At 43.8% G+C, this 17,804-nt stretch overlaps 1 protein-coding gene across 1 annotated transcript in view; it reads left to right on the plus strand.

Annotated features, from left to right (window-relative positions):
- LIMD1 (LIM domain containing 1) overlaps positions 1 to 17,804 on the plus strand; it is a 33,080-nt gene that overhangs the window by 9,653 nt on the left and 5,623 nt on the right. The window contains exons 2-7 of the mRNA XM_041466426.1: positions 1,153 to 1,254; positions 12,259 to 12,326; positions 13,603 to 13,665; positions 14,986 to 15,116; positions 16,319 to 16,370; positions 17,059 to 17,127. Coding sequence (XP_041322360.1) covers positions 1,153 to 1,254; positions 12,259 to 12,326; positions 13,603 to 13,665; positions 14,986 to 15,116; positions 16,319 to 16,370; positions 17,059 to 17,127 — 485 coding nt within the window. The remainder of the gene's footprint in view (positions 1 to 1,152; positions 1,255 to 12,258; positions 12,327 to 13,602; positions 13,666 to 14,985; positions 15,117 to 16,318; positions 16,371 to 17,058; positions 17,128 to 17,804) is intronic.

The following is a 17,804-nucleotide window of genomic DNA, read 5'->3' on the forward strand; positions in this document are numbered from 1 at the left end:
GTGTGTGCTACTGCAAAGGACTCCTGAGTAGTTTTATCCCTGTAGTGTGAAAACTGACCGCCAGGGCTATTGGCGACAGGAAGAAATTGTGACTCACCCTGGCAGTGCAAACCTGGTGCTGCCAGAATTGAGTTACTTTTCAGTGCTGTTGTAAGCACAATGGACTTCTTCCTAACTTTCTCCAGACTTTTTCAATTGCTCTGGAGCTTGCAGTGCCCCAGAAGAAGTGAAATTGTGTTTACCATCCTTAGCATAACTAAGGATCTCCAGCAAGATGATGCTGTTCCTCCTCCTGGACCAGTAGCAGTGAGGTGTGACTCACAGTCCCTTGACCACGGATTTTAAGAGCCAAGGTTAATAGGTCTGGGTAGTGGTGCAAGATGAAGTCACATCAGAGTCACTACAGACCAGAAACAGGAACACATAATATGTTTTTCCTTCACACTGCCTCTTATTCATTTATTTGCTTAAACAGAGATTCAAGTTTCTCAGTTAGAGGTAGTTAAAGGGTGGTGCTGCTTTAAAAACAGCCTGTCACAATCACAGGGCAATGCCTGAAGTAAGTGAAAGTGGCTTGATGTCCCATTTCCTTGTTAAGAGAGGTAGGTGTCAGGTAGTCCAGCTCTGTTTTGTTGGGGAATCATTAGGGCCTTCAGCAGGCACAACTGGGGTCTGAAATGGATGATTTGAAGGGGTTAAGTGAAGAGCTGTGTTTTCTTCACATCAGTTGAGACCAACAAGCTTATGTTATACAATAAGTGCCAGAAACTATTGTCTATGAAGAGCTCTGAGCACCACTTACTGATACTCACTGCTTTTGTGAGGGTCCTTAAGCAGGTTTAGATGTATGTAAAGGTTGTCAGGAAGGATGGGAGAAGGAAGGAGATGTCACTGTACCTGGACAGAACTGTTTTTGTGCAGTTTATTTTTTTGCAAAAGTCTTTCATTGTGGAGGTTTGATGACTGTCATGACCCCTGTTAGCATCTCTCAGGGCAGGTGACGGTGATGTCACCTACATCTTGTGGCTTCAGTGTGTGGTTTCATGGTCCTAAGCTGTTCAGCCACCATGATGAGCTAAATGTGTTGTCACCCAACCAGTGTCCCCAGCCGCCCTGTTAGGTCCCACTTGTGACCTCTCTTCTCTCCCCCAGGTACCTGCGTGAAGTGCAGCAAGGGCGTGTATGGAGCAAACCAAGCTTGCCAAGCCATGGGCAACCTCTACCATGACAGCTGCTTCACCTGTGGAGCCTGCAGTGAGTATCCCTGGCCTGGTCTGATGCTGCTGCCAGGCCCTGCAGCAAACTCTTCAGGCTTAACATTTTACTGGTGTAAAGGGGGAAGAAAAGAAAGCAGTTATTAAACTATCTCCCAGCTGGAGTCTGCGGCAGCTGTATGACTTGGTGGTGGTGGTGGTGCTTGCTGTTTGTTTTTGAATGGATTGTTGCAAGGCATGTAGAAAAGATATTTTGGATTGTGCCAGGCATCTGCCTTCTGGTATGGGGGATGGTTGTTTTCATTCCTCTGCCTCTCTGTTATAGCCACATTTTCTTACAAGAGTATGTTTTCAAAGTGGCAGTGAATATGCCTTAGCTGGCATGTTTTTTGTCTCAGCAGGCTTTACTTTTCAGATGGAGCTGCTGCAGGGTAAATCCAGTGGCAGTGTTTTCACTGCATACGTTATCTTTTACTTGCTAAAATCATTTTGTACCTCTGAAATTCTTCCAGTTAGAGCATGTAAGTGCATGAATGTCCCAGGTTACACATCTTGCTTGCTCTTTCTCCAGGGAAATGCAGCCATGCCCTGAGATAAGGGGCATGTCTCTGCCAGCTTGGTTTATGGTTTTTTCAGGGAGGGAACTGGTTACTGTGCAAAGGTATCAGGCTAGGAGCAGTGATGATGAGCCCTGTGAAATCTACCCAAGAAGCGGAGTTAATAGTTCAGCTGGCCCTGCTGAGCTCCCTGTGGGTCACTTTGTCACACCCACATCTGGAGTTTGCTGGGGTGTACAGCAGTGTATGGATCCTTCTAAGCAGCTTGTTGAGGAGGTCTGTGATGGAGCTGGAATGAAGAACTGGCCACTTGATTTTAAACCGTGGCTGTGTTTGTAAGACAGTGGTTTTCCTGTTTTGTTGTGTTTAACTCTAGCAGTAGTAGTGTATTTTTAGAAGTGTAGCTGTATATGTGGTGGCAGAAAAAATAATAATCTTCTGCTGCTTTTGTATGTATGAGTTTGGTTTTCCCAGATGAGACTGAGGGTTTTTCCTCCTGAGTTGTATTTAGAGTTATAAACTCATCAGGACTGCATGTGTTTTATTTGGAGCTGTAAAGTTGGAATAAATATAGAAAGATGTGTATGCTTTTTAATAATAGCTGAGCCTTGAACTATGCCCATTTCCCAGCTGTCCTACACCAGCTGCCCTGCCTCACCTATGTTTTTAGTAGAGTATTTCACCATCATCTGACTGAAAATAGGAAAACTGAAAAGAGAAAGTGGTTTTTTCATGTAGTGGCAGTTTCCTAGAGGCTCAGAAGTCAGCTGCTCACTTTTCTGTCCTTTCTTATAAATTGATTGGAAATTAATTTATCTTCTCCCATGGAGAGGATTACTGCAGCCAAGGCTTTGCTTCAGTTACCTCTCACCCTCTAGGGCCAGGCAGTCTCTGAACTGCCCTTGCACCCAAAGCTCCTGTTAAAAATAATCCAGCAGCAGGTTTGAGCTGTCTTAAATTTCTAAAATTACTACCATGCAACTGGTGCTTTATAAAGAAACACTTTTGATCCTCCTTTTAAAATGAATTTTGCAATCTTTATTTGGAGACCAGTGCTAGAAAAGTAGTTGTGGTTGCAGAGGTATCCGTGGTTACGTCTGTTTGTTTGTCTGTGTTTGGTTAAAAATTAACTTAATCCCATTTCTAATGAGGTGGGTTGGTGAGGGTTGAAAGAATAGCTATTTGCTGCTTATTTTAAAAGTCAACCCTTTCCAAACGTTTCCAGAGCAAGATGAAAAGGTGTGGATGTCAGGTGAGACTTAGAAAGATGGAAAGAACCCAAGTTCAGCAAAGTGAAGCCCATTTTCTCTCTTACCCAGGCTGTAACTGAGAAATGTGCTGAGTAGATGTGCTGGGGCAAAGAGTTTCAAACTGAAAGTAAAATGAAAAAAACGAGGCTAGTGAAAATTATGGGGAGGTGGGGAAAGAAAGGGGTGTGGGAGCAATAATGATATTTCCCTCAGTAGAAAAGACTGTATTTCAAAACAAGATAGAAAAGGGGAATGCAAGTCATGGGCATATAAGTGAGAGCCTAATTCAGCTTGTTATATTTAGGAGAATAGTCATGAAAGATAAAGTCCTTCCCATTGTGGCAGTGGCCATACTAAAATGGAAACTGGAGGCAGTGGCAGCTAGCAGGATGGCATGGATGGATGGAGGGGAAGGTGTGTGGTGGCATGGGATTCCCAGCACTCCAAAAAGAGTGGTACCAGAGGGAGGCCCCCACAGTAGTGGGTGTCTTCCCTCATGTGCACAGATCTCTACAAGCATCAAGGCTTGCAAGAAACCCTTCAGTGCAGGGGATGGTTTCCTGCACTGACTGCCCTGCGGGGCCTTGGTGCACCAGACGCTTGCTCTGGGCTCTGTGGCCTGACCTGCGCTGGGCTGACTTTCTGCTTCATCAAACCTCTGCACTGCGGCTGCCTGGGGAGCTACAGGATGTCCTGCCTGCGCTCAGGGAGGAAACCTACTCAGGGACGAGAATCCTGCCTTTTGAAGCCCAGAGTAATCTCCCAGCCCCACAGACCATCAGTTGCCTTGGGATAAAGGACACACACTCTGTTGTTCATTCAGAGAGGACACATGCCCCTCTGCAGGCTTTCTGTCACCTGTATCACTGCAGGAAATGTGATGAGGCCATTTTTGTCTGCCAGGAAAATAAATACTTATTTGGTGTTGTCTTTCTAGCTGCAAAGCACATCTTGAGCAGCCTATGTGGAAACTCTGGTTTCTAGCTGAAAAGTAGTGCTTTTAAGGTCAAATGGAGTTCATCTTGGACACCATCCAGTACAAACTTGACTTTGAGAAGTCAAGGTTGCTCCTGATTTCAATCCTAAAATTTCTTCTCTGGTGGAACACTGAATATCCCCCACTCCAATAAATAAAATATCCAAAATTACCTATTAAGGTAAAGCATATTGTCCTCCAGATATTTATAACCACTGTCCCGCTGTTTTCCTTTGAGCAAGGATTTCTAATTTTGCTCCTAGCTGGATTTGTGTCCAAATGTGCATTGGTTTCCCTGACACAGAAAATCAAGAGGGTCTAAGAAGCAAGGGGTTATGGAGGGGAGTGATACTTCATGGTGCCAAATTTCCTTCACCCTCTGCTTCCCAATACACATATGTTCAGAGATAAATGATAGAGCAGTTTGTTGAACAGGGCTATGCATACACTACAGGGTTCAGTTGGCAGGAAAAAAATGTACTGTCTTATCTGAGCCAGTGGCATGTAATGCAGAAAATTTGGCTTAGAGGTCAAAACAACAGATTTAGAATTATTACTTTGGCACAAATGTCTCGTTTATCTTGTTTGTTACAGGGCAGAGGCACAAACAAGGCAGGCTTTTGCAGAGAGGGAGAGGAAAAAAACTTCAGGCTCTTTCTGCAGGATTAGTAATAAATGATATTTGCTTTACAGGAGGGCCACAAAAGTAGGTTAAAAAAAAAAAGGCCTCCAAACGCCTTGAGCTGTTTCATGCAAGGTGTCTGTTTCCACCTTAGGGTTTGGGGGTTTTTTTGCAACTTGTTGGACAAAAAGTTGTAGCTATCAAATGGTTTGTTACACATTAACCATTTAAATTAAATCACTAATTTATTCCTCCTCAGAGGTATAAAAAATATGTGTGTCTCCAGATGTGGATATTTACAATTTAGGTAGTAAAGAGACCTTACAAATTATGTAATTTTAGCTAGACTGCATCACTGTAGCCTTCTGTGTTAAGTTTTAGTGTTTTCTCTTGGATTCAGCCAGGCTTATCCAGATGCCACAGGTTGCCTGGAAAACAGACCTTTTTGCCCTGCTAGCAGTGTAGTTTGGAGCATAAGAGTCTTGCACTTGAGCCACTTGGTCCTCAAGAGGAAATTTGAATGCTAAAAAAGTGCAAGGGAAATGTTGGAGATGGCTGAGAAGGAAATCAGTAGGCGAGGAAGGAAGTCAGAAAGAAAGAACTGATTGCAAGGTGATTTGAAGGAGTGTTTGATGTTGAACTACAACCCGAGGGCCAAAGTGAGGACCAGATTTTGGCTCCTTACTGCAAGGATTTGGAAACCTTGCATGTTTGCTAGATTACAGAATTCAATCTTTGACATGTCAACATCACTGCATTACTTTATTTTTCTTTTCTATTTTTGCAAGCTCAGATTAGTGTTGATGTCAGTGCAGGGTTAACTGGCTGTTGTTCCAGTGACAGACTTTGAAATCACACAAGCTGGCTGCCTCTTGACACCCTCTGGGTATATATATCTTATATTTAATATTTCACAACATAGTTGTGTTTAGAGGTATCAAAGGTCATTTATTAAACTAGGTAGATAAGCTATCAAAGCAGTGTTTTCTGCAAGCATAACCCTCTGCTTGGGCTAATTAGTCTTGCTGCAATGATTATGAACATGGCTACTTAGAGCAATGCAGCTCTTGGTGTCTTTGGGCTAATTATGTTGAATAAACATGTCCTGTATTGGTATGTAACTCCTAGAAAAAGAAGGCCACGGTTTTTATTGGCACAGTTAAATAACTTTACAAGCAGAAAGTCACCTTTTTCTGCCCATGTGACTTAATCCCAGACAGCAGGATAGTCAGCCTTGCCAAGTGAATTTCTCCATGGCCACATGTATATGTATGGTTACCTTCAGATGCAGAAACTGCCATCTCTTCTAGTGGAGGCAGAACTTAGTGCCTATAATTGGATAAAAACCCACCACACCAATCAACTTGCTTGAGAAATGTGCACATCTTCAGACTGGAGAGTGCAAAGCATTGCCAGTAACACATCCTCAGCATCCCTTCAGTAAAATTATCATGACAGAGTCTGCCTAGTAAACAGTACAATTTTTTAGCAAAAATCATGTCAAAAGAGATTCAGTTGTGCTTGGATTTACAGTTTAGGGGACAGGCAAGTCATCAGTACATTTTTCTGCTTCAGTCTAAATGGCTGTTATGTTCTTGCTGACTTTTTGTCTTCAGTCTCACCTCACTGATGAAAAATCCTGTTGTTTGTCACAAGAAGCGCTTGCTATAGATGAGAAAAGCCAGGACAGCTTTTACAGTAAGGTGACAATACTTGTTCCTCTCCTGGCCAGATTTCAGGGCAGTAGTGATATGAGGCCTGAGCTGAAGGGGCTTTGGCATGGATCAGGTGTCCTCAGTAGATATCCTTGATGGAAAGGTGCAGATGTTCAGCTCCACAAGGGGATGGATGCAGTCAGAGATTTACCAGTGTAATAGTGGTTTCAGTCAATTGCATGTGTTTTAGTGCTGGCTGAAAGTCTGAAATCATTAGGACAATGTGAGGAGGGAAAAAAGGTTGAAATCTTTCGTGGAATAAATTGTCAGTCCTTCTAGTCTTTCTATTTTATAATGTCATCTTCAAAGTACTGTTTTCTGTAAAGAACAGGCATAGGATTCATTTGTGCTGTAAAGATTTTAGTGGGTTTCTTACAACATTTTAATGATACTGTGACTGATTTTCTGAGTAGTGTCTCAGTAATAATTAGGCCCTTTCCATAACCAGAGAAATTTAAAAATTACTCTCTCATGTCGTTTCAACATACAGTTAATTCAAGGTCACAGAGATTGCCTCCCCCGCCTTCCTCCTCTGAGGCTCTGTGTGTTTCGATGAGTCACGGGGTGACAGGGTGGGAGGCCGGCTCTTGACACCACCTGGTTTTGGTGCATTTTGGGGAGCTGGGCAGCCATCTCCAGAGTGATGCAGAGTGGCTGAGCACTGGGATGAAAACAACTTCCTGAGCAGGGACTATCTGGATCAAAAGCACTGCTTTGTCCCAGGATGACCGTATTTTACCTCTGAATTTTGACGCTTCTAGGGGTTTTCCCTAAAATGAAGAGCTCATTAATACCTTCTTGCAGTGGTTTGCCTGATGGCAAAGGAGAGATATTGCTCAGTTGTGTGGTGTGCTGTGGTTTTGCAATGTTTCTGGCTGGGGATCCATTTCTGCCCTCACCTGTGGTTGTGTTGCCCTTAGAGGCAGCTGACCTTCCTTACGTGCGCATGTTTTTGGCTTTCCTGCATCAGATCGTTTCCTGAGAGTTTTCAGGAATAAAGCAATACTTTTTTGACAGCAAAAAACTTCCAAGTCTTTTGCTTGAGTTTGTTTGGTTTTTTTCCTACTGCCTGAAATGTATGGTGAGAGCACAGAGCATACAGCTGGTATAGTTGAGAGAGGCTGAACATCTTATATGGTAATGGAGTTACTGTGTCGCAGCACAGTTTGTTCTTGCAGATATCCTATCCTCCTGCCCATGGTTTCCGCAAGACTTGGGTCTGTCCTGGGATATCTGCCATTTGCCTGATTTGGAGGAGGTACAGCCAGTGAAGTGACCCTTTCATGCAGGCTGTTCTAGAGCAGATTGGAAATATTGACGTTTCTGTGTCAGCTCAGTGCTGCATCCAGCTTTAATGGTGGCCAAGAGAAATGGGACAGATGACAGAAATTAAGCAGAGGTGTCTGATGCCTGACCTTGTCTGCTGCACGTGGTAGGACACCATACTCTGTCAGCAGAGTGTCCACGGAGGGCACCCATAGCACCCGTGCTGGCTGAATTTAACATGCCATCAGTAATCACATATCCAGATTTATTTTACAGCTGTGGTACTTGAGAAAGCACTGGTTTTTGTAATGGCAGAGGCCCAGGGCTGTCAGTGTGGAAGGGACCCAGGAGAAGCTGCCAGTCAGGAGTGATTTTTGCCCATCTGCTGTGTAGATACCACAGGGAGTTCCGTGGTGCTTAGATAAGGGGTAAGTGGAGCCCGCACACTGCCTCTCCAGCAGTGCAGCAATCCTGGTTGTGTATCTCCATAAAGCCCTGTTCCAGACATGGCCCTGTTCCATTGTATGCATTGACAAGCTATCTCTTGTCTTTGAACATGGATTTGTGACCCAATTGTTGTTAATAAATAATGGAAAAGCAACTTCAAAAGAGAAAGTTAAGTCCAAATCCCCATCAAGCAAATGATGCATCTCCCAGGATCCTCCTTGCCAGGGACATTTCAAGTCCCTGGTTAAACTCTCCGCGTGGTCTTCAAAAGGAGAGATCCATCATTTGAGAAAACAGTGGACAAAAGCACTGGCATCCTGGGAGTGTAGCCTGATAGTATGCCTATTATCAACTGCTAAGCAAAGCTGTGTTTATTTTAGCACAAAGGCACTAGTGACTAAGCTTGAAATATTTTGAAATTGGTGCTGAAATGACCTCGAGGTCATCCTGAAGGTCCCACAGCTAAACAGAATAGACAGACATGTGAGGGATGAGCAGTATCTAAAAGCTCAGGGCTCAAACTTCCTGTCAGAGAGATGAAAAAGATGTCTTGTAAGAACAAGTGAAGACAGTAAAAGGTTGAAATGCCAAAGAATTTTAATGGTCTGAATCTTTTCAGGTGTGAGATTAGCTAAATTCAGGGTGAACTGAAAGTGAAATACAGTCAGGAGCCAGCCGCATAAGACGTGTAGTAAAACAACTGATCCTGAAAGCAGTAAGCCACACATTAAATATTCCTGGGTTTGTCAAAGGGTATTTCATTATGATACATGTTGAAAGTAGGCAGTTATCAATATGTGATTCCTTATATGCCATTTAACTTCTCAATCCGTCCTTTTGGTGAAAGTAAAACAGCATCTCCATGCCCAAATGAAACCTGTGCCAGCCTCTGCAGGCACAGTCAGAAGCATCACTTTTGAGAGGGACTGATTTAGTTGAAGGCACTATCCCATGGCAGGGAGCTCGGTGCAGGGACAGAAGTCACTGCCACCCTGCTCTGCACTGTGGGGCAGTCCCAGTGCTGTTCCTTTTACTGATGTGGCTGCAGCAGGAACGTGCATTTCCCAGCTCCACCAGGACAGTCCCCAGCGCAGCCTCGGAAGCGAGCTTTTCCTGCATCTTGCCTTCCCAACTGTATGATGAGAAAGTGCTTCCTCATCTCAAAGAGACACTGGGAGAAGTCCGTCCCACAAGTGTGCAGGGAGAAGCTGAGAGCAGCGGGGAAGAAATGGGCTGTGTTTGCATGAATCACTCCCGCAGTGGCTGCAGGATCACCTGGTTACTCATGGTTTTTGCAAATTTCCGTTTACGTTTCTGCCAGGAGCCTAAAGAGAATCATGGAGCACTAAAAATAGTTAAAATGCTTACCTCTTCCCTAACAAAAGTAATTAAATTATCCCTGTCCTGCCTCAAAGTGCTCTTGGTGTCAGCAACTCTTCAGGGGCTCACGTAATGCCAACAGCCAAATTATAAATCCTCTACAAAGGGTTTCTCCCTCTGCTGAATGAGCTCACAGCAGAAGCCCAGACATAGCATGCTGGCTGTGGCACCTTCACTGAAGGTCTGTTGCCATCAATCTTAACCTGCTAATGTCACCGTGTTAAAAATACACTGGGTGCAGAATGGCTGGTAAATGCTTTTTTTGTCGCCATGGAAGAATGGCATTGTGGCAGTGATCCAAACCTCATCCCTTCTGTTGGAATGTCTGCTGCTCATGCACCAGGCCTTCATCCAAAGAAGTGTTTCTCATTGCATGCCCCCATGTTTATGTTTTTCCTCACCACTGTCAGCTTGTCTTTGAGGAGATACATTGCATGCAGGTGGAAAGTCACTTGGGCACCTGCCCGTTGCACTGAACTGGAGCCCTCGCTACCGTGTAATTTAAAACCAAAGTTGAATGGTTTTGTTTGTTTTTCATTTTTGGGAGTGCCAAATCCCAGTGTTGCATTTCAATCAGTGGAAGATTTTCAAGAGTACTTCTTGCTGCATTAGGCTTGTTGTTCACTTGCTTAGGACCACCCTTGACAAAGGTGATGCAAATCTCAGGTATTCCCATGCCTCTCCTGTCCCTCCTCAGAAACTGACTCTAGAGCTGCTGGTGAGCATGCCAGGCTTACCTGTGGAAAGGCAGATGCACAGGTGGGGTTATCATGCAAATACACACCCTGGTTATAAACCCTGGGTTATAAACCACAAAGAATTACATGTCCCAGATTAGATACTTTCTGTTTTGAACTCTGGGTCCTGTTTCGGTTTCAGCAACCTTGACAACATAGGGTGGATGAGAAAAATCAAAGTGGGACGCTTTCAGGATTGTCAAGTTTTCTTCTATGCCCTATCCAATGTCTGCATTGATGCAAGGATGGGCTGATGCCCTGGGTCATCTCTGACCTTCAGGTTATGTGGTTGTCCCTAGCAGGGATTTGAAGAGAATGAGGGACAGCGACTGTGATGGGGCCATGTGCTTTTGCCTCCTGCACTGCTCCAGTAAACATAGAGCTGAGCAATGCCCACAGTTTAATCATGAAGTTCATGCACATGCAAACCAGGGCTTGTTCCTTGAGAAAACACACAGCCCTGTCCTCCACCTGCCCCGCTGCCTGAGACATGGACTAGGCACTAAGGGCTGCTGATGAAATGCTGGTCTGGATCAATTCACTGGCAAAACTTCGGAGCTTCCCTGGAGCATCTCCATTTTGTTAGGTGCTCCACTGGGACAGTTCCCAGTGCAGCCTGGGGAAGTGAGCTTTTCCTGCATCTTGCCTTCCCAGTTGTATAATGAGAAAGTGTTTCCTTACCTCGAAGAGACGCTGGGAGCAGTCCATCCCAAAAGTGGGCAGGGAGAAGCTGAGAACAGCGGAGGAAGAAATTGGCAGCAGGAGTTGTTTCCCAGCCTGAGGGTGCCCTCTGGCGTATGCAGAAGACTGTAACACTTGTTTCTTGAAAACCCACTTGTTTCGTGGGTTTACGTGGCTTCCTCCTTTCCCTACAGCCTTGCAGCCAGCGTGGTTCTTCACTGAAGGCTGCCAGGTAGGTGCATGCCATAAGGTGACCCCCAGTCCAGTCCCGTGTGATGTTCACATTTATACACACAGCAGCTAACAATCACTTTTTAAATTAATACTGGCCACATTCGGCGTGTCAAGCAGGAGGCTTCTGGGCGCCAGTGTCTCAGACCCAATTTCCTTCCAGCAGTGCCTGGTAGGTGTCCAAAACCAGCCTGCAGCAGGTCCTTCTCCAGCTGTGCCCAGGCAGTGCTGTTCCCCCTGCCCTGGGCTCTGTCTCCTGGCACACGCTTGGGGCTCCAGTGCAGAACCATTCCAGTGCCAGGCTTGCATTTCAAACCCTGGGCTCAGTACGGAAGCCAGACTGCAAAGAGGTAGGAGCAGATTTTTATAAACAAACAAAATCTAGCTGTTTTTTCTTGGGGGAAGTTTAGGAGTGGTGGCAGTGTGAGAAAACATTGTCATGATTACATGGAACTGAAAACAGACGGTGAATGGGAGGCATAATCACGAAAGCTGAAGTAAATACAAATCCTCTCCATATGTAGAGTCCTTTCTTGGAAAAACTTTGTCATCCTGTCTTGATTATGACATTTGGATTTTATATTTTTTTAATAGTTTCAAAGCTTTTTGTTGACAGCTGCAGTAACAAATGTGCTGGTAGGTAGCAGAGAAGCACGTTGAGTGCTCTGGTGTTGCCCTCTGCTGGGGCAGAGCGAGTGCTCGGGTATTGCAGTGTCTTGTCTGGCAGCTGCTGCTCATAGCAAAACAGTAAGGTCGTGACATTTTGAGGAATTAAGTGTAGGTCACTCTCTGTATGCCCTTTCTTCTTTCCTCTTTGCTCCTTTCCTTGGGTGTTTTCCAGCATGAGTCAGTGCATCCTTCCTCACTCTTCCCAGAGTTACAACATGTGGCAGTCTGCCAGGGGGTGGTCCAGGCTTGCAAAGCTCCTACCTCCTACCCAAAGGTGGGACTTTTGTCCAGATCCACGAACTGGCATTCATCAGCACCCACCAGTGGAAGAGAGTTTGGCAGGCTGGAGTCTGGGAAGTCACGTGCTGGGCTTAGGTGCTCTTTTCCAGCTGTGTGACATCTGTCCTTGGATGTCTTCATTATTGTTTGCTTCTCAGCAGCCAGGTTTTGATCACATTTTCTCCTTGCTCTCTGCTGATCTTTCTTTTATTTCTGTGGGTTTTTTTTCCCTAGGTCGAAAGCTGAGAGGAAAAGCCTTTTATTTTGTCAATGGAAAGGTGTTCTGTGAAGAAGACTTCCTGGTAAGCACCCAGTTGACTCTTGTGATGAGACATCTCAGTGTCACCAGCAGACTCACAGCCTTTCTGCCTGTCAGCTTTGCCTGTGTTTCACACACTCCTGGTCCAGCATCCTGCCTGGCCCTTCTGCTCCAACATTTTCCCAGGGCCAGCCCCAGCCGCGGTGGCTGCCCACATGTGGTGCTGGAGAGAGTTGAGTGAGAGGCCCTGGTTTTGTGCCACAGACCCCTAGCTGAAGCCATAACCTGTTGTGATGGCTCCTTCAAAGCATTGTCTCCATGGCCATACTGAGGAGGCAGGAGTGAGGTGAATGGCTACAGAGGAATGAACGAGAGAATTTCCTTTTTCACCTAATGGATATCTTAATGGATATCTTTCTGTTACCCTCAGTGGATTCTGTGTGAGTGTACCTAAGCATGAAGCAACCCCACAGTCCTCTCCTTGGCTGGTGCAGATAAAAATCCATACACACTTCTGCCCCTGAGTTCTGGTAGATTAAGCCTTCCTTGAGACTTGGAAAGGTTGTATTTGCTGACTTATTGGTGAATCCTAGTGATTTCTGTCAGAGAGAGCTAGGGTCATGTTCTTTGTTCTCCTCAGTATATTCTACATAGCATGAAAATAAAAGGATTAAATGCACCTAAAATATTTTATTTTCCAAGTTTGCATTTCCTTCATTCAGACAGATGAGGTGCTGTGCCTGAGGTGCATGTGATGGACATGACAGACAGTTCCCTACCAATAGATCTCAGGAAAAACAGCAAAAAAGTTGCTGGGGCAGACTTGACTGCTATCCTAACAGGGAACTGGAACAATACCACTGACCTCAGAGAAGCTTCAACAGAATAATAACCATGTATCCAAGGAAAAATTTGGCTTTCCAGGCCTGTATATACAGTTACTGTGACATAAGTATGTGAAAAACACAAAAAGGTTCTTGTCTTGTAGATTCATGTGGTCAAATAAGCATGTAAATAAGTCTTATTAGTAACTGCCTTATTTGCGTGTGCATGTATGGTATTTATTTTTATACTTTGAATTAAAGTTAAATTTTGGACTTGGAAGTTACAGGAACTTGTACTCTTTCTGAGCCTGGGCAGTCAGAAACACATCCACACCTTTATATAATGAAAAAAGCATTGGGAAGTTTAGTTTTTCTGTCTAAGGAGCACAGAAAAAGGTCCAATAACAAATATGCAAATAGCACTCCACAGTACACTGTTGTTTATGCTTGGGTGGCCTTGTGAAATTTTAAGTGAATTCTTTTCTGTCCTTTCAGTATTCTGGTTTCCAGCAGTCGGCTGACAGGTGTTTCATTTGTGGTCATTTGATAATGGATATGGTAAGTGATAATTGCTTTAGGAGAAAAAACTCCCACAGCTTTTTACAAGAATGTGTCAAAAGCAAAATATATTCCTATCCAATGCTGTCTGTTATCATCTGATAGTTTGCCTAACGCAAGACTGGTATCAGAAGGAAAATCCACTGAGCCTTTTGTTGATATTTTCAAGGAAGTGAATCTGGCACCCTAGTGTATGTCATGCAGAGACACTGCTCTGCCTGTTTTCAGTGGGTGTTGAAAAGCAGAGCCTCCAGGTCTTTCATCCCTTTTTTGGACTTCTTGTAATTCTGTTGATGCTTCCTGCTCAGCAGTGTCGTGGCTCTGCAGTGCTCCCTTGCTGTGAGGCATCAGTGCAGCTCTCTCAGCCTCTCTTTCCTGCAGTCAAGCTGTGGCTTCCCATGTGTCTTCTGGATTAAGTCACTTTCTTATAGTTTTTTGTGGGTACTGATACTCTGGGGAGCAGGTTTGACCCAGAGTGTGTGATCCAGACCTCAGCTTAGATCTGTGAAGCAGGATTAGCCTGCAGCAGGTACCATCCATTCCAGGTGTGCATGGTGTGGGGGACACTCAGGGGGTCAGCATTCACTTACAAGAAGTTCAGAGGGAGACTGGCATAGCTGTGGTGTAAGACTACAGCTGAGGCAAAGAAATTAGGAATTTCTCATTCACAGCATGCCTCCTAACATTTTCTAATGCTTATCATTAATTATCTTTGTTTGCCTGCTTACACTGGAAAGCTTTACAATTGGAAGCTGTTTGCTACTCAGAAGTCTGATCCTTCTACTGACGGACCATGGTATTCCAGGTAGTGAATTGCAGCTGTTGAGTTCAACACAGTTTTCATAGTCTGTGCTAATTAGAAAGCCAGGAGAGCAAGTACAAAACCCTTCAATATCTAAGGAATTATGAAAACCTAGCAATAATACTGTTTCCACTTCTCGTGGAGAATATAAAAGTGTATTTCCTTTGTTTGGCTGGTACATTTTGCTTTGTGATCTTGCTAAGTATTCTCTACTTGTTGACTTCAGAAATTATTTTCTTTCCTTTAAATTCTGTCACTTCTATCCTTTGTCATGCTAAACACCTTGACTGAGTCTCTATATTGTTTTTGTACCCATGCTAATAATTAATATCTCTAGAGCCAGGTGCTATGTATTGATTCCAACTGCCCTTTCCATCCTTGTAAACTGGTTTTTCAGATGAGAGACACAGTCCTGCTGATGAATATGCAGCATTATCTGATGTAAAGCTGTGTGTTTACTATTTTCACCTTTATTGGCTCTTCATGTGCCATTTTTCCTTTCTCTTGCTCTGTTGCAGATCCTGCAGGCTCTAGGGAAATCATATCATCCGGGCTGCTTCCGATGCGTCATCTGCAACGAGTGTCTGGATGGCGTGCCATTCACTGTAGACTCTGAAAACAAAATCTACTGTGTCAGAGATTACCACAAGTAAGGGCAACATAAACAGCAGTGATATTCCAAGCAGCAAGCCTCTAATTTAGCTTTTCAGCTAGTTAGGAGTGCAGATTAGTAAAATAGAAACAGGGTTAGAAGTTTTGAGGATGGGGCTAGACCCTAGAAATTCCTCCTCTCTCCTCTTATCCAGCTGTTGACTCTTGTGTAACTCTGATGAAGCCAAATAACCTCTGGGTTTCAGAGGTTCTCTGCCCCTTCTGCAAAGCAGAGAGAGTGAGAAATAGTGCTCCTGAAGTGTTCAGTGATGTACAAAATTAGTCTGCTTTAAGGTAAGCCTGTGAATGCCTGTGGAAATCAATGTGATTTACTTTTTGAGTAGTTGAAGGGCTGGATTTGACTTTTAAAGAATCGCCACTGAATCTGCAAAACAAAACTTTTAGCCAGTTCTAAATTAAACAACTGATAAAATCACTTCTTTAAAACTCACTTTTAAAATCACTTCTTTAAAACTCACTTTTAAAATCACTTCTTTAAAAATCACTTCTTACTTAGACAGTAAAATAAAATGGCTGTGCTCTTGACTGGTAGTTATTGACTGGTATTAGAGCTGCACACATTTTGTGTGTCCTTCTGGCTTGCTTTGGTCCTTGCTCCATTTTCTGAGCAGGGAGAGTGTTAAGTGTTGCTCAGGCAGCCCTTGGAACTCTTCTGTGTTGTGCCAAGACCAGAGTTGTTATAATCCTGTTGCCAAGATTAGTGCCCTTGTATGCCATCATTATTCAGAAATAATTCATATTTCCTTGCAATTTAATTTAATTAATTACTGTGTTATAAGGCCTTAAGAAGCTGTGCAGTCATGTGGTATTTTCTCAGAAGTCTTCTGCCCAGAGGCTGCCACTTCTTTTAATGTATTTTTCTAGGGACAGTCCTGCTCAGTTCCTCCTCATTTTCTTTTCCAAATCTCTCAGTAGCAGCCAAGAATTTTACAGAGAAATTTTGTATTTTTTCTGGCACTAAGTGTAAAATATAAGGTCTCTTTTTGCCTGATTGAGCAACAAGTGTGCCAGGCATTACTTAAAATAAATGCTAAAATGAATTTATGATCTCAGGATGCAAAGCTTTCCTGTGGATAAGTTATTTATAGCTGCAGCTTTTCATGTTATCACTGAGAACATACAGACCTCTGTTTTTATGTTGATCCATAACTTGCCTTCAATTTGTCGTTGCTCTTCCAGAGTTTTAGCTCCAAAGTGTGCAGCGTGTGGACTTCCCATTCTGCCATCTGAGGTGAGAGCCTTTTATTCCATATCCCCTTGGGGGAGGAGTGTCAGGCCTTGCTCTCTTTCACACTCGACCGTGTGTCAAAACAAATGGTCTTGTGGATAGAGAGAGATGGTGGCTTCCTCTGGAGTGCAGCCCTTCGGTCTAAGCTCATGCACTGTTCTTGAGATGTGACCCTCCTTTTGTTCACCGATGAAGCTTATTCCTCCTCAGCCAGGCTGCTTTTTTCATCTCCTGCAGGATTATGCTGCTGCTAGTTTTATATTCAGGAGAATTGTCCTTAGTGTCAATAGATGCTGGTGGTATTCATGAATGTCCTCTGTGTGATCACTCCGGGACTAACACATTTTAGTACTTGGAGATAAGTCTTAGGCAAAAGTAATTTACAATGCTGAAAAATGTGATCTGTTGAAATTACCAAGTCATTAATTTGTGATTTCTGATAGATATTACGGTTAAACAGGGAACATTTTTACACTTCTGGTGTCACATTTTAGAGGATAACTGCAGTCAGTCAATGATGAAGCTTTACTGTAAAAATACTGCAAGTGGCAGGATTTATTTGTGGTCTCCAACCAGCTGCCCAAATGCGTTTCCTCAACATTCATTTTGTTGCAGGAAGCAATCTACAGAGTGCATGTGTCTGATCCTGCTGTAATCCTTTGTAATTTCTGCTTTGCTCAAATGCTCACAGGGATCTGATGAGACCATTCGGGTTGTGTCCATGGACAAGGATTACCATGTGGAATGTTATCACTGCGAGGTAGGTCAGCAGCTTTCTCAGGGAGTGGGCACTTAATAGTCATAATAGCTATTATTTTTAAGATAGAAACGAATCTCCTGCCTTACAGCAGCAGTAACTGAGCAATTCAAACCTTGCAGTGTGAGACCCTTTCTGTCAGTGACTGAGAAGTTTCCAGATTGAGGACAAAAGTTTTTGCAGCAGTGTGTTTCAGTTCTAATTTCATTTACTATCCATAAAGTTATGGGCAACAAGTCAATTATTGCTTTTCAAACTTCGCAGTTTATTTGTTAATGCAGGAAACATGGTGACTTGGTAAGGTCTATTGCTGCCTTCCAGAAGCCTCGAGCTCCAGATCACATCAGTGTATCTGATTTCCAAGTCAGATTGTAGAAGAATGCTAAGGTGGTGACTGATCCTGTGGGGTGTAAGTTACCTTCACTCTCATGGGAAATGAATGTGTCTTTGAGGCTGGAGAAAGGATATGGCTGCACAAGAAAAAATTCCAGGAGATGCCAGCTCTTAAAAACCATTTACTCTGTGCAGGGCTTCTCAGAAAGCCACTGTACTTCTGCATTGAGAATTAAAATAAATAGTTTTTTTCTCACTGTGCTTGTAATGCAGTGAAAAGAGGCCCTGACTCTGCCATCTGATTTCACATCAGTACAACTGTAATGTGAAGAGGTGAATCTTACCTG

The sequence above is a fragment of the Pyrgilauda ruficollis genome, unplaced genomic scaffold (assembly GCF_017590135.1).
Source record: "Pyrgilauda ruficollis isolate IOZ18807 unplaced genomic scaffold, ASM1759013v1 scaffold2, whole genome shotgun sequence".
NCBI lineage: Eukaryota > Metazoa > Chordata > Aves > Passeriformes > Passeridae > Pyrgilauda > Pyrgilauda ruficollis.